This window comes from Cetorhinus maximus, chromosome 5, assembly GCF_964194155.1.
Source record: "Cetorhinus maximus chromosome 5, sCetMax3.hap1.1, whole genome shotgun sequence".
In the NCBI taxonomy this organism is placed as follows: domain Eukaryota; kingdom Metazoa; phylum Chordata; class Chondrichthyes; order Lamniformes; family Cetorhinidae; genus Cetorhinus; species Cetorhinus maximus.
In genome coordinates this window covers 160,402,967-160,417,320 of record NC_135883.1, presented here as the reverse complement: position 1 = coordinate 160,417,320, position 14,354 = coordinate 160,402,967, and the positions used below count along the sequence as shown (strand labels likewise).

General features: G+C 40.7%; 1 protein-coding gene across 1 annotated transcript in view; it reads right to left on the bottom strand.

Moving 5' to 3' along the window:
- The window catches only part of LOC144681035 (EH domain-containing protein 3), a 98,927-nt gene that overhangs the window by 55,265 nt on the left and 29,308 nt on the right, over nt 1-14,354 (bottom strand). The window contains exon 3 of the mRNA XM_078542720.1: nt 9,713-9,810. Coding sequence (XP_078398846.1) covers nt 9,713-9,810 — 98 coding nt within the window. The remainder of the gene's footprint in view (nt 1-9,712; nt 9,811-14,354) is intronic.

Here is a 14,354-nt window from a genome sequence, read left to right as displayed (position 1 = left end):
AGTAACCAACCAGTCACTACCTGCCATTCCAAAAGAGACTCATTTATTCCTATTGTTTCCTGTCTGTTAACCAATTCTCAATCCATGTCCATATATTACCCCCAATCCCATGTGCTTTAATTTTACGCACTAACCACTTATGTGGGACTTTATCAAAAGCTGAAAGTCTAAATACACCACATCCACTGGTTCTCCCTCACCTATTGAGAGTTATGTCCTCAAAAAACTCCAGTAGGTTTATCAAACATAATTTCCCTTTCATAAATCCGTGTTGACTTTGTCCAATCCCATTGATATTTTCTAAGTGTCCTGTTATCACATCCTTTATAATAGACTCTAGCATTCTCTCTACCACTGATGCTAGGCTAACCAGTCTACAATTCCCAGTGTTTTCACCTCTCCCTCTTTTTTTTTTTAAAATAAAAGATAGTGGGGTTACATTTGCCATCCTCCAATCTGCTGGAACTGTTCCAGAATCTATAGAATTTGGGAAGATGACCACCAATGCACCCACTATTTTCATGGCCGCCTCCTTTACTACCCTGCGACATAGATCAGTCCCTGGGGATTTATCAGCTTTCAGTCCCCTTAATTTGTCCAGCACTGTTTTTTAGTAATACTAATTTCCTTCAATTCCTCCTTCTCACTAGACCCTTGGTTCCCTAGTATTTCTGGGAAGTTGTTTATGTCTTCCTCCGTGAAGACAGTACTAAGGAAGTTGTTTAATTGCTCTACCATATCCTTTTTCCTCAGTTATAAATTCTCCTGTTTCAGACTGTAAGGGACATACATACTTATAGAAGCTTTTACAGTCCTCTTATGTTCCTTGCAAGTTTACTCACTCTATTTTTCCCCTCTTAAATCAGTCTCTTGATCCTCTGAAAGACCTTTGGCCCATTTATGAGTATGTGCAATACACAGCATTTGAGGTAAACCTTTTTTTGGAAAGGCTTGCAGAAATCAAAGGAAATTTGACAATGCCAAGGTGCCAGATGGTCTTTTGAATGATCAGATGTTGCTAAAGAATGAGGTATTGTTTGGGGCTTGGGGAGAGCATCCTGGCTTGCATCTATACTACATCTTAGCTACCTCTGGATGGAGAAACTAACATATTTCTGTCAAGCTAAATTTCCACCTTTCAGAAAACTTTTGCCTAAAATACACACTGTCCAAATTTCTTGTGAAAAAGAGTCAGATTTTTTTTTTAGAAAGACATGCTGTTGAAGCTTTTTGTCTTGTACTCTTCAGGACAGATGCAAGAATGCCAAATTTCAAAGGTAACAACAATTTACACTGCATCATAAAAGGTGCGCTGATTGGTCAAGATGTTGCCTTGGCAATTGCACCAGGGAGCTATTGTCCCCCATGCTTCTGTTTATTCAAAAAAAGGTACTGTCTGGACATATTTCTTTTGCCTGCAGAGGACAGATCCCTACATATGATATGTAGCTTCTAGCAAGCATAAATGAGCTGCATTGTGAGCCCGACTGATAATTGTAAATTAGTTGTTTAATTCTTCGGACACTTGTGATTGTTCAGCAAGAGCTGGCCAATTAGATGTGAAGTCACATCTAATGTTAGACATTATGTTTTGAGTTTTGCAAGCATGGGTTGGTTGAGTACAGTCAGTACTCCGCCTATTGCAAAACAGGCGAAGGGACTTGCTGTTTGATATGATTTGCCAGTTGTTTGGACATATGACCTACGTACCTGGTATCGGACTGGCATTGCTTTTATATACCACATTACTCATTTGTGTGGAAGACAGAACATCCTTTTGGCTTGACAGCAACATCCTGTTAGTGGAAAAGCAGTGTTAGCACTGCATAGTAGGAGCACGAAACAGAAAGCTTCATCTGTTGCTCAAATGAGATATTTCTCCCTTCCAGGGTAATTGGAGGTAGACAGGGCACTTTTTAGGTCTAAAGGAAGTGGTGGCCTTTGGCCATGTATCCACCAACTGGGAGAGAACAGGAAATAAAAAGGCTTCCTACTCTTACTAATCAGCAAACTTTTCTAATCTTCACATTTTGATATTCGGCAAGGACAGGGTCAGGTTCTCGAGTCAAGCACCCCTATGGTGCTATAGACCAGTGGCACCTGCTGAATGGCCTTTTGTGCAAGATACTGGTAGTCAACATGCTGTAGTTACAATTATATGGAGAACGCCACTGGAAAAAGCCTCAGCAATCTCTAATACATAATCCATTACCATGACAAAGAAAATCCAGAATTTAGCTGCAATAATCAATTACTCAATTAAGCTCTGGTCTTAATTGAATGACAAACATCCTGTAAACAAATGGGGGGTGGAAATCAAGAAATGCTCATAACTTCATGTGCTTTTTGTGAAACCAATTACACATTCCCCCCCAGTGGCCTGGCCAATACTTAACCAACTAACATTATTTAAAGATTATCTAATTATGCATCTTAGAAGTCTCGCTGTGCACAAATTGGCTGCTGTCTTTCCTGTGTCAAAAGGCGCTACGCTTCAAAAACAGTTAATCGGCTGCAAATTGTTTTGGGACCTACTGATGTTGTGAAAGGAGTTTTACAAGTGCAAGTTGCTCTTTCCTTGGCACAAATTCTGAAATGCCTTCTATTTAAAGCCAGGGACGTGGTTAGAATATTACTTCATGAAAATCAACATGTTTCAGCAGCTTTAGAAATCATCAGGTAATGCAGAAGGAAAGGGTAAAAAGAGAGACAGGTGATGCAAGCAATAATACATGGGATGATACACCAGGTAAGGGACAAGGAATGCACTGGCCATTAATCAGCAATAAGAAATGTTAAGTCAAGAGTTGACAAAAGACCATTCAACTCATTGAAACTCAACTCTCCAGTATAGTAGGTCTCAATCTTGTTGAGTATCCAAATCCTGGAATGAATTGAGTTGAGAGAGGTCAGAGTTATTCAAGGGAAAGGAAATGTTTGGCATAAGGAAACATGCTTCTTAGGAAGCAGCATCAACACTGGATGCCAACATACAAACCCGATTGTCAGCAACATCAAATCTCCTGCAGTTGGTCTAGGTTTTAATGCAATCTGGATCTCTGCCAGTAATGTGCCGTGTTAAAGCATTAGAGAGACATTGGATTGATTTCAGACCAAATCCAGCCTCAATTTGCAACAATAAATTCTCAGACACAATCACAACAGAGTCATATCAATTATAGTTTAAGGGGTAGGTCCATAGAGATGTAGTGGTGAACATTTATGGGGAAATTACAGAATACTCCAACAAGAAAAATTCCAAGGAGAGAACCCACCATCCTTTGTTAACTAAAAGAATTAAAGATAGTAATAAACTTAAGGAAAACACATAATTGCACAAAGATGAGTGGCAGGTGAAAAGATTGGACAGAATATAAAGAACAGCAAAGGATGACCAAAAGATTGATAAGGAAGGAAGGAAAGATTAGAGAGTATGAGAGAAAGCTAGTTAGAAATATGAAGACAGGTGGTAAGAGTTTCTATAGCTATTTAAAAAAGAAAGCAGTTAACAAAGTGACCATTGGTCCTATAGGAAGTGAGCCTGGGGAATTAATAATAGAAAATAATGAGATGGCAGATTAATTGAACCAGTATTTTGAATGGGTCTTCACTATAGAGAATACAAGTAACATTCCAGAAATAGATGTAAATCAGGAAATGGAAGAGAGGGAGGAACTTGGAAAATTACAATCAACAGGGAGGTAGTACTGAGAAAATTGTCGGAGTTGTAGGCTGATGAGTCACCGGGTTCTGATGGACTTCATCCTAGGGTCTTAACAGAAATGGCTAGTGAGATAGTTGATGCAAAAAACAAAAAAACTACTGCGGATGCTGGAAATCCAAAACAAAAACAGAATTACCTGGAAAAACTCAGGTCTGGCAGCATCGGCGGAGAAGAAAAGAGTTGACGTTTCGAGTCCTCATGACCCTTCAGCAGATAGTTGATGCATTGGTTTTAATTTTCCAAAATTCCCCAGATTCAGGGAAGGTTCCATTAGATTGAAAAATAGCAAATGTAACCTTTCAAAAAGGGAGGAAGACAAAGCAGGAAACTATAGGCCAGTTAGCCCAACATCTGTCATAAGGAAAAAATGTTGAAAGCCATTATTAAAGACATTATAGCAGGGCACTTGGAAAAATTCAGGGTAATTAGGCAGAGTCAATATGGTTTTGTGCAAGGGTCATCATATTTAACCAATTTATTGGGGTTCTTTGAAGTAACATGTGCTGTGGATAAAGGGGAGCCAGTAGATATGCTGTACTTGGATTTCCAAAAGGTATTTGATAAGGTGCCACAAAGGTTATTGCAAAAAAATTAAAGCACATGGTGTAGGGGATAACATTGGCACGGATAAAAGATTACCTAGCTAACAGGAAGCAGAGCGTAGAAATAAATGGGTCTCTTTCTGATTGGCAGGATGTAATGAGCAGTGCGCCACAGGGTTAGTGCTGAGGCCTCAACTTTTTACAAATTATATAAATGATTTGGATGAAGAGACCGAAGGTATGTTTGCTAAATTTGTCGATGGCACAAAGATTGGAAGGAAAGTTAATTGTGAAGAGGACTTAACCTATCTATGTCCCTTTGTAGCCTCCTTAAGTGGGTGGGCAAAGATCTGGCAAATGGAGTATAATGTGAGGAAGTGTGAAATTGTCCATTTTGGCAGGAAACAAAAAAGACGCATATTATCTAAATGGTGAGAGATTGCAGAGCTCTGAAATGCAGAGGGATCTAGATGAACTAGTGCATGAATTGCAAAAGGTTAGTATGCAGGTACAGCAAGCAATTAGGAAAGCTAATAGAATGTTATCTATTGTGAGGGGAGGCGAATACAAAAGTAGGGAGGTTATGCTTCAGTTATACAGGGCATTGGTGAGGCCACATCTGGAGTAGTGTGTACAGTATCGGTCTCCTTAAAGGAGAATATAAATGCATTGGAAACAGTTCAGAGATGGTTTACTAGACTAATACTTGGATTAGGCCGGTTGTCTTATGAGGAAAGGTTGGACAGGCTAGGCTTGTATCCACTGGAGTTTAGAACAGTAAGAGGTGACTTGATTGAAACACAAGATCCTGAGGAGTCTTGACAGGGTCACTATGGAGAGCATGTTTCCTCTTAGGGGCCTCTGTTTAACAAAAAGGGATTGCCTATTTAGGAGAGAGATAAGGAGAATTTTTCTGAGGATTAGGTGTCTTTGGAATTTTCTTCAACAAAAAAAAAGGCAGTGGAAGCAGAGTCTATGAATATTTTTAAGGCTGAGGTAGATAGATTCTTGATAAGCAAGAGGGTGAGGGTGGAAGGTTATCAGTGGTAGAGGAATGTGGAGTGAGGTTACAGATTAGCCATGATCTTACTGAATGGCAGAACAGGCTCGAAGGGCTGTGTTGTCTACTCCTAATTTGCATATTTATATGTTCAATTGACCGACTGTGCCCGAGCCACGGTCAGTTCTCTTACTGTTTACCCTGATGTTCATGCCTTTTCCCTGCAGCCTTTTATAGTTCTTTTCAATAAGACACCAAATTGCCTTTCAAGCACTGTCTCAATAGCCTCTTATAGTAAAAGATCCCATATTTCAAAGTGTCCCCATTCCTTCTCGATATACGGCAAATCAATGCCCCTAGTGATTGGCAACCAGTGGAACAATGTTCACTAGTCCTCCAGAATTTTGCAAACCTTGACTGGGTTCCTAACCTCCCAGGTTAAAACGTTTTAAAAAAACATTTCTTCAAAAATACAGCCCTTCAACAATACTAGGATGTTTCTTTCTTAGATGCCACATTCAGGCAAGGATTTTTTCAGACCTGGGATTCACCACATTCCTCTGCTGAACTTTCTCATCCACCCTACTAATAGTCATTGTAGTAAACTTAACTACAGATCAAACTAAGCAATGCATATTATAACATTAAGACTTCTGCTGTAGGAGTGGAAAGTTTTCCTGGCCAACTATCAACCTCCTCCCAATCAGTAGAAGAGAAGTCATTAACATTATCAAATACCTATTCAGTGATGCTACATTTTGGTCCCAAGGATTTTTCCAGATCTCATCACAACCTTGATGCAGGTAAGTGTCAAGGAAGAGTAACTGCCCTCAGTAATAAGACAACATTTGATCAAGTATAGCATCAGGAAGCCCTAGCAAAAGGGGCTGAAGAGAAAAATCATGACTAGAATCATATGTGATGCAAAAGGAAGATGCCTATGGTACCAAGAGGTTACTCATCACAGAACCAGGACATCACGTGGCCTGACCATCTTCAGCTACTTCAATATCCTTGCCCTCATGAATAGGTTATTAGGCCCAGAAACAGGCAATTCCATAGTGCTCAGCTCAATTCAGAACTCCTCCAATAAAGATGCAGCTCATCCTATCCTAGTGTGCTTGTTGAAAAAAAATCATGTACAGCATTGATGTTAACCATCAACTGCAAGCTATTGATCATCTCAAACTAGATCTAATCCAGCCATTTTCCCCCCCAACTTCAGTAACACCACGACTACAGAGTCCTCTATCATAAACTCTGGAATGAACGGCTCACCACCTGACCTCAGATCCTCTGCCACCATTTACAAGACTGAGATCAGGAACGTTGAGTACTCACTGCATGAGATGAAAAGTTGTTTTGCAAGGTTAAGAACATTTCAGATCAATAATATTCACTGCTTCATTATCAGCAGCAATTCAAAAAGTGTTATGGGTAGAGGCACATTATAAACAAAGCATTTTGTTTAGTTTCCTCAGAGCCATATAAGTTTGGCATACGGATTTTCCTTAAACTCCTTCAACAATCGCCCAGTTCCCACTGACAGCAACAATAAAACTTCCTAGTCTGTATATACTGGATGGAAGTATTTAATCATGGTGATCATCAAAACCAAAGTCTTGAACATGCCAAACATATACATCAACCAGCTGATGGCCATGCCAGGAAACAATTCAAAGGGGATTCCACAGATTGAAACATTTGAAGTACATAATGTACCAAGTTTCAATACATCAGGGCAGAGGCTGAACCTTACTGGGAGATATAGCAGGACATATCAGTCCAAGCAGTACTTGTTAGCAGCAGCTCAGCTGGGACTGTGTCTGGTGACTAGAGGCTGGAGTGTAGCCTGGTAAGAGTGGGATGCACTCTTAAAATGGTCAATGAAGCTGGAGAAGCAGTCCAAAAAGATTTGATCTGGGGGCAGATCTGAGAGATACAGGATATAGTGTGCCTCTTGGTGAGGATTGTACCTGTAGAACTCTGGTTAGTTATGCGCTGCTGTTGGCTGGGGATCAGCAGTGGAGCTGAAATTCCCTGCAAGGACAACAGAGTTTAAAAGACTTTGAGACTCACGCTGATCCTTAAAATCTAAGTGGGCTGCTGAGCCAATTTATAATTAAGAAAAATAAATCGGTCTTAGTTGTATCTGCCATTTAAAAGGTGCATTTATAGTTGATTAGTCCACAACTTGCCTGTCAATTGTTTACCCAGTGTTAATTCTGGAGGTTAGAGAACAGGATAGATAGTATTTGTTGACTCTTGTAAAACAAGAATTCTTCTGTTAGTTTAAAACTGTGGAATCTTGTGGTTTTATTTTCTTGGTAAAAACCTGGTATTTAGAATTTCATTTACTTAAGAAAAAAAAGTTACTGGTCTATACCAAGATCATAACACAATGTTGGGCTCAAAGATAACTGGTGTACTCCTGTTGGTAGTGTGGCGAGGGTTTGAAATTTGAAAGGCTACAAAGACCTTGTAATTGATCACAGGGGGATTGATCACATACACTATAGCATTTTGGTGCCAAGCCCCAAATGCCACTTGCTACACTTCAGGCGCTCAAGGTCCACAGCAGTTGTTCCTTGGCTGCTTCCAGGCAGGGTCTCCTGTTCTGGACAAACAGGTGACATTAAACGTCTGAAGCATACATCCTAGGGATGGCCAGGTCACCCTGTGGAAGCCCCGTTAGTGTTATACTCAGGAAGTCATTCCAGGCCAAATTTAAATATCAAATCCCAAGTCGGCTTTGTTAGCTATTTCAAATCAGGACTAAGTCTGTTCATTTGTATTAATGAGAAGTTACCTTTTTCGTGCAAGGTCAAAATAGCTTAGAGAAAAAAAAAAGTAAGCTCAACAAGGTATTTTTCCTCAGCGAAAAGAAAGAAGAAAGGGTGACACATTGGCCTGGCCTTTGTACTTCAGTGTGAAGGAATCCTCAAAGATGTTGAAACACCAAGTGGGACAGATTCTGCTCTATGCTCCGTTAATGACCCAAGGAAAGATTAGGGCTGATGGTTCTTGAAGTCTTCCCTGTTGGAAATAGGTCTACTGATACTTTATAAACCAGAGCCTTCACACTGGAAGCAATAATGCTACTGTTTGAGAACAAATCACTGGGACTTGTCCACAGCCCTCACCATTTTGTGAATTGCTATAAGCACTCTGTTCTTAGTTGGATTTTACATCCTAAGGAGCAAGTAGTTACTTCCACCTTTGTCTCGAATTTTCATGAAAACATCTGACACGCCGTCAATTGTAGTCATCTTTCTGGGGTCACTGATGCAGCTCTTCATCGCCTGTGGACTTTACTCTCAACTTGTCTGTGGGCAGGGAGAAGGAAGTGAATAAATGGCTTTATCTGCAGTGCCACCTATTCTCCCCCTAGCGCCACCACCAATGCAGAGTACAGAGGCATCAATTGCTGTGAGATCTTTGTCAATTCCACTCTGAGCAGGATACTGAGAAATAAAACATTCCCTAGTGGCATGGAGAGCAGAAAGAGAGAAAAACTGACTAACAGTTGAGGTGTTTGCTTCACAACCTCCTGGTTGTAGCACTGCTTGCCAATTCACTCACCTTTCCTGAACAAGCAATAGCTGTGTATTTAAACAAACCCACCCTTCAACAAAACAGAAAAAACAAAGTAGAAACAAAGTAGAAACATTCAGGTCAGGCAACATCTGTGGAAAAACAGCAGTCAGTGTTTCCAATCACTGGCCCTTTCCTTAATACCAGAAATATTACAGATCAGCATCATTTAAAAACAAACAAGGAAAATAGTGGGGTGGGGGGGGGGGGAAAGAGAGAGAGAAAGAGACAATTGGGCTGTATAAAAAGGAAATTGCAAGAAAATAAACTGCTGCTGGGATTAAAGAATAAATCAGGCCAAAGAAAGGATTCAAACAGTACACTTGTTAGTACACCAATACAACATTTTATTTGCTGAGGTATTTGGTGATTCTACATCATTTGTTCAAAAGGAAGCTGCTAGTTAGAGTATTTTGTTCACCATAGTAACTTATATGAAAGGAGCTCCTACACATTGCAAAAACAATTGTTCCCAGGTAACTCCCACCCTGTACAAGTTCTGTTTCTTGTCTGGATACTTGGTGATGTATCAACATTCTTGTCAATCACAGGAGGGGAAATAAGTTGTAGGGAAAAAAGAAATGGGTGCTGCTTTTAAATATGGTTTTAGAACATTCAATCATTTCATATCTCAATGCAAGATGGAATTGAATATCATAAGTTGAGTTGGAATATTTTATTTCCGTGATCTTTTGAAGTTTAATTTACCAGTGTGGCTCGGTACACTGACAAAAGGGCCCTGCAATAAACAGGTGTCCGTTTTCCTCTTTTAAAAAAAAAGAGGACACTACTAAAACACAACTAGGGTGTTTTTAAAAAAATGTTAAACCCGAGTCACATAAAAAACCTCACCTCGGCTGATGCGCTGCTTCTCTCCAGATAGGATGCCAGGAGTGTCAATGATGCTAATGCTTTCGAGCACAGGGTTCGGCAACTGGGCACACATAAATCTAGAAGACAAACAATTTTGGTGTTTCAGTTTGTATTAACCACAAGATTTGATGAAATAATGCTATTTTAAATTGAATGAAACACACTCAAGGAAGAATAATTACAGCACAGGAGGTGGTCATTCAGCCCATTATGTCTGTGCTGGCACAGCTCACTCAGCTAGCCCCACTGCCCTGCCATTCCCTGTAGCCCTGCAAATTTTTTCTTCAATAATTATCCAATTCTTTATTGAAGGCCTCGATTATACCTCCCTCCACCACACTCAGGCAGTGCATTCCAGATCCTAACCTGTGTAGAAAAGTGTTTCCTCATGTTGCCATTGCTTCTATTGCTAATCACCTTAAACTCGACCCTGTCACAAAAGGGAAGTTTCTCCCTATGTACTCTACAGTGCATGCTGTTGAGCACCTCTTTCAAATCTCCTCTCAAAATCTTCTCTAAAGAAGACAGTCATGCTTTGCTAATCTATCCTTGTAACTACAGTCTCTTATCCCCTAGGAACATTGTAAATATTTTCTCAATGCCTTTTCATCCTAAAGTGCGCTGCCCTGAATTAAATAATACTCTAGTTGAGGCCAAACCAGTGTTTAATACAGGTTCATCATAACGTCTTTGATTTTGCGCTTTTTGCCTCCATTTATAAAACCCAGGACCTCAAATGCCTCATTAAATTGCTTTTTTAACCCACCCTGCCACCTTCAACAGCTTGTGCATGTATACCCCTGGGTTCTTCTGCTCCTGCACTGCATTTAGGATGGCATATTTTATCAAAAATGGCCTTCCTATCAAAAATGCATTACTTCGCACTTCTCAGCATTAAATTTCATCCATCACATGTCCACCCATTTAAGCAGCCTATGTCCTCCTGAAGTCTATCACTATCCTCCTCAAAAGTTGTCAATACTTCCAAGTTTTGTGCCATCTGCAAATTTTTACATTGTGCACTGCACATCCATGGATTTATCCACATATTGCTTAAAATCATTGCATTCCAACAAAATAAAGAATAGAGAACTGGAACGAACCTCCAGTCCTGATTTGCCAGGTGGATGGAGGGTGCATTAATGCTTATAAAAAGGTGTGTGGGGGCAGGAGCTGCATCTTGAGCAGAATTTATCAAGTTATGTAGCATAAGCAATTTTGAAATTACATTTTCCCTGCACAGAATTGATCAAGACAAATCTTCAGTTAGCTGGGTATGGAGGACTAGGATCTGGTTGTGCGCTTGAACCTCTGACAAATTAGAAATAAAGCAAACTTAGTACAGGTTAAGTACTTAACACTGGTGCGGAGAGGAAGAAGAGAAAAATCATTGTTGGAAGATAGAGACAGATAAGTCACCCTGGGCCTGGGTTTCTTTCCACTAATTACAAAGAAAAATTGGTGTTAGTCAGATTGGTCATTTAGTAATACTCTCTGCCAGTGAGGCCTTGGAGATGGTAGCATAGCTATTCATTATTGGACAGGTAAATCCATAGTTCAAATTCTAGTTTGAGAATTTGAATTCAGTTTTTAAAAGAAGCTGGAAATAAAAATCTGGTACTAGTAAAATGATCATTGCTGTAATTTTATTAAAAATTCATTCATGGGGTGTGGGCATTACTGGCTAGGCCAACATTTACTATCTATCCATCCCTAATTGCCCTCAAGGTGGTGTACTGCCTTCTTGAGCTGCAGTCCATGTGTTATAGGAATACCCACAGTGCTGTTAGGGGCAGTACACCCAACCAATTCACTTCAATTAAGTGAACCTCTCATCCTTACTTGGCTCACATGCAACTCCAGTCTAAAGCAACACAGATTACACTAACTGTCCTAGCAAGCCACTCAATTGTACAAAAGCAGCTGGGGAAAGACAGCAATGCACAGGTCCAGAACCTACATATTTGTTATTTACCTGATCTAATTTCGCTTGTCAATAGTAGCATTGTATAATATGGGCTTCCCACTTGTCAATAAATGTATTTTTTTTTACATTTAGAGAAGACATACTGGACATAATTCAATTTCTCAGACCCAAATCCCTTGATAGGGATGCAGCCTCTCACACATTCCACTTTTCCTCAAAGGAATCCCTGTAGAAGTTTTGGGTCTGTTACCTCAGGAATCAATTTTCTTCCTGATATCCAAGGGCTTTGACAATCAGGTTAGTGTATACACCAGCACCCACACATTATCCCTGGGAATTTCTCTCTGGTTCAGAATTTCCACAGGTAATTAGCAGTGCAACTTTAATGGAAACCTGAGAAATTTCACATGTGGTTGTGTATGCAGTTTTCCTGGAACTTATGGCTGAATTTATGGCAGGCTATCGGAAGAACTTCCAAGTAAACTCAACCCCAGAGTTTACTGAGCAACTCGTCAAGGCTCCTTCAATACCACCTTCCAAACCTCTACCACCTCAAAACGAGAAGGGCAACAGACATATGAAACACCTTTATGTTAAAGCTCCCTTCCAAGCCACACACCTTCTTGACTTGCAGTTATAATTGCCATTCCTTCACTGTCCTGGGACTCCCTTCCTAACAGCACTAAATATACCTGCACCAGATTGACTGCAGACATTCAAGGCAGCTCAACACCACCTTCTCAAGGGCAATCAGGGATAGTAAATTCTTGCCTTGCCAGCGATGCAATGGTTGTTGGAAGTCAGTCATCTCAGCTCCAGGACATCACTGCAGGAGTTCCTCAGGGTAGTATCCTAGGCCCAACCATCTTCAGCTGCTTCATCAATGACCTTCCTTCCATCATAAGGTCAGAAGTGGGGATGTTCAGCACCATTCGTGACTCCTCAGATATTGAAGTCGTCCATGTCCAAAAACAGCAAGACCTGGACAATATCCAAGCTTGGGCTGACAAGTGCCAAGTAACAGTTGCACTATACAACTGTCAGGCAATGACCATCTCCAAGGAGGAGAGAATCCAACCATTGCCCATTGATGTTCAATGGCATTACCATCACTGAATCCCCCTCTATCATCCTGGGGGTTACCATTGACCAGAAAATGAATTGGACTAGCCATATAAATACTGTGGCTACAAGAGCAGGTCAGAGGCTAGGAATCGTGTGATGAGAAACTCACCTCCTGACTCCCCAAAGCCTGTCTACCATCTACAAGGCATAAGGCAGGAGTGTGATGGACTACTCTCCACTTGCCTGGATGAGTGCAGCTCCCACAACACTGAAGCTGGACACTGTCCAGGGCAAAGCAGTCTGCTTGATTGTTTGTGGTTGTGATGCCAGTCACTCCCTCCACCACTGACGCACAGTAGCAGCTGTACACCATCTACAAGACGCACGGCAGGAATTCACCAAGGCTCCTTCGACAGCACCTTCAAACCCACAACCACTGCCACCTAGAAGGACAAGGGCAGCAGAGAGATGGGGAACACCACCGCCTGGATGCTCCCCTCCAAGTCACTCACCATCCTGACTTGGAAATATATTGCCGTTCCTTCACTGTCGCTGGCTCAAAATCCTGAAACTCTCTCCCTAACAGCACTAAGGGTGTGCCTACACCACATTGACTGCAGCAGTTCAAGGCAGCAGCTCACCACCACCTTCTCAAGGGCAACCAGGGTAAGGCAATAAGTGCTGGCCCAGCCAGCAAAGCCCACATCCCGTGACTGAATAAAATAAAAAAGAAGAATAAACCGTAGTAAAACCATGAGGAAGGGTTGCAGTTCCAACACCCCGGCATGAAATTCATACCTCAATAGTCAAAACATGTATAACTCAATATTTACATGAGGGAGGAAAATGACCTCCATGACTTAGCTACTACCCTGATGTTGCCAAACACATGGCAAGATTTACATTTGCAATACAATGATGTATTTAGAATTAGCAATAGCGTCTAAAATAAAACTTATACTAGCAGTACATATTCTGCTGTAGATGTAGATAATGCTTTTTAAAACAATTTTTAAAAAATGGTCAAACAAACTCATAGCACAGACATCATTAAGGGAGTTGAAAAGAATACAAAAGTTCATGTGAAAAGTCCAATAATGAATATGGCAACAATAAGTGAGGTAGGAAGAAAAGAATATTTCCAAAACAGGAATTTAGCTCAAGGTGAAATTCAAAAGCAGAGGAAGGAGCAAGAGTAGTTCAAGTGAAATTAGGCAAATTTAAAATTGGTTGAGTTTTAATTTGATATCGTGCATAGTGAGACTTGCAGGTTGCGCAGGAAGGGAGAGTGATGCATGGTTCCTACAGGATATGGGAGCCGAGGTGATGTCGATTCTGGCAAAGACATCTGCTGGAAACATCCCCAACTCGTATCAGAACTCAAGGTGAGGAGTTAAATGTGGGTGAGCATCACGGAAGTAGTGATATGGTTTGAGATCAAAACAGAAAAAAGGTAAATCTTGGCACAGAAATAATAGGTACCACATTTAAAAGAAATGAGCAAGCTGAAGGGCAATGCAAGATAAAGCACATAGTGGATCTTATGGGGAGACAACAATCTAGTGGAGAGTTAAGCCATGTTTTATAAAGGTTCATCAAAACCTCCTTGTTTTTCCACTCCATGCCTCT